The 2,177-nt window shown below is 40.9% G+C and overlaps 1 protein-coding gene across 1 annotated transcript; it reads left to right on the plus strand.

Moving 5' to 3' along the window:
* The first annotated feature begins 636 nt into the window (after positions 1-636).
* Cdlc2 (Cytoplasmic dynein light chain 2) lies at positions 637-1,397 on the plus strand. The gene is made up of 2 exons (XM_017166420.3): positions 637-792; positions 846-1,397. The coding sequence occupies exon 2, from the start codon at positions 858-860 to the stop codon at positions 1,125-1,127; it is 270 nt and encodes an 89-aa protein (XP_017021909.1). The 5' UTR covers positions 637-792; positions 846-857; the 3' UTR covers positions 1,128-1,397.
* Positions 1,398-2,177: the final 780 nt, after the last annotated feature.

A 2,177-nucleotide genomic window follows, 5' to 3' on the forward strand; every position in this document is an offset into this window, starting at 1 on the left:
TAAACCCCGTAGTAGACATGCCATAAATTAGATTACCAAGCCCAGACCAGGGCCCGAAGAAATAAGCACGACCATAAACATGGCGTGTGTCCACTAAATTAGCGTATTCATTAGGAAAAACAAGTAAAATTTGTTCACGATGTTGTCGTTGTTAAGGCAGGAGCACACTCACATGTCCACCTGCACATCAAGGCCCCTCCAAATTGGTTGCATTACTTGATTAGTGTCCGCGCAATGCTGTTATTAAAATTCAATCTAAAATTTTCCCCCCAGCCGTTGAAGTCTCGTGCACTGATTGCATGTCTAATCGAATTTAACAACCTTTTGCAGTGAGCATAAAGGATAAAGGAGCAGTCAGGAAATTAACGGATTTCATATTAAGTGCAAATTCCGGCCTCCCATTTGTGTCATGCGATTGTGATTTGAAGGCGTCCTAGGTCCGGAGACGTAGGGAGTTTCCCACCCTCAAATGTTGATCACGTGACTTTCAACAGAGTCGTTCAAAAATCAAGTAACCCTTAACTATACGGTGGAAATACTAAAAATAAAAAGAGATTGGAATCTTATTTTTTAACCATTCTGCAAAATTTTCTGAGCCACAAAACATTTGTATTGATTGTGAACTCTAACGATATGATTTCTATTTTTTATAGAAAACACAAAGTCATTTTTGATTTATACTTCAAAAAGGAAATATTTTCCATCTTCTTTTAAAAAATTAAATGGTAGTGGGGCAAAACAAAGCAGAGCAGAACTGAGCAAACCCCAAAGTAAGACGTCTCAGGGAAGAAGGTAAATATAAAATCGCGACCCAAAGAACATATAGGGTATATCTAAGCCTAAAGTCCAGATTCAGGATGTCGGATAGCAAGGCAGTGATTAAGAATGCAGACATGTGCGAGGAGATGCAGCAAGATGCTATCGAATCTGCCACCCAGGCAATGGAGAAGCATAACATTGAGAAGGACGTTGCTGCGTACATCAAGAAGGAGTTCGACAGGAAGTACCATCCCACCTGGCACTGCATTGTGGGCCACCACTTTGGTTCGTATGTGACCCACGAGACGCGCCACTTTGTATACTTCTACTTGGGGCAATTGGCTGTTTTGCTTTTCAAAAGCGGCTAAGCAATGTTAGAACCACAATGCAGTACTCAATCCCTGACGATCGTCAAAAACAGAATGAGAAGTATCACCATCATGGGAAGCTTTTGCATTACAGTTCTATTTGCGACCCCTTTCACTGCAGTCTTATCCATTCTGGACCAAGCTAATCTCTACAAAATTCAAAGCGCCTCCAAATCTTAGACTTTGACTTATTTTTAGGCCAAAAAAAACAAATATCTTGAACTAATCTTTAACTTGTTGAATAAATAAAACTAGTTTTTAATCCTTAAACTATTTGTTCATCTAATGGGAAATAGAAAACTTATCTTCAACTTCGTTTCAATGTAGTTAATGTTCATTCAAAGAACATCTAGCACAATCACTTCAAGTTCGCTTACTTTTATCCCAACATTCAGTGACAATTTTCTCTGCTGACTCAGCCGAACCCGAACACAACAGATAATGCTTTTTGGGTTAATTCCAGCATTCATAATGTCCTTTCGAGTTCATCACAAGGCAAACAATGGAAGCACGCATATCCAGAAGCGAAAAGGGGGAGTTGGCAGCCTCACCTGTCTGTGGGCAAATAAAAATTGCTTAATTAAGTTAATTAAAATATTGTCGCTGTCCGTTGAGCTTCCATGTGCTGGCGGCAAAGGAGTTGTTGCCCTGGCATTTATGCGTTTTTATTATCACAGAGATTGGCCAATTTCGAGCCGGACGGCGTTGGGGTAATTATGCCAGCACACGTCCAGGGTCGCAATAATAATCATAAAAATAATATTAATAAAGTTCGCAACGGGTGAAAATATAATTTTGCGAAATACTTTAACACTTGGCTCTCAGACATATGAAAACTTGCAGTGGGCAGTGGGCGTTGGGGTGTTACATATAGTTGGTTTGAGCCGCTTTCACAGTTCGACGACTCTTGGCCTTGTCCCCCGATTTCCCGCCAGCTGTCGCACATTCTGTTTTCCGAACTTCTGCATCCGCATATCGCGGCGTATCGGTCAGTCAGACAGATTCTCATGCATATTTCATGGCCCGCTTAAATACAGCCAGGGATACAAC

This window comes from Drosophila kikkawai, chromosome 2R, assembly GCF_030179895.1.
Source record: "Drosophila kikkawai strain 14028-0561.14 chromosome 2R, DkikHiC1v2, whole genome shotgun sequence".
NCBI lineage: Eukaryota > Metazoa > Arthropoda > Insecta > Diptera > Drosophilidae > Drosophila > Drosophila kikkawai.

Excerpts from the sequence above, each read along its gene's own strand:
- Cdlc2 (XM_017166420.3), top strand. The coding sequence starts at position 858 with ATGTCGGATAGCAAGGCAGTGATTAAGAATGCAGACATGTGCGAGGAG.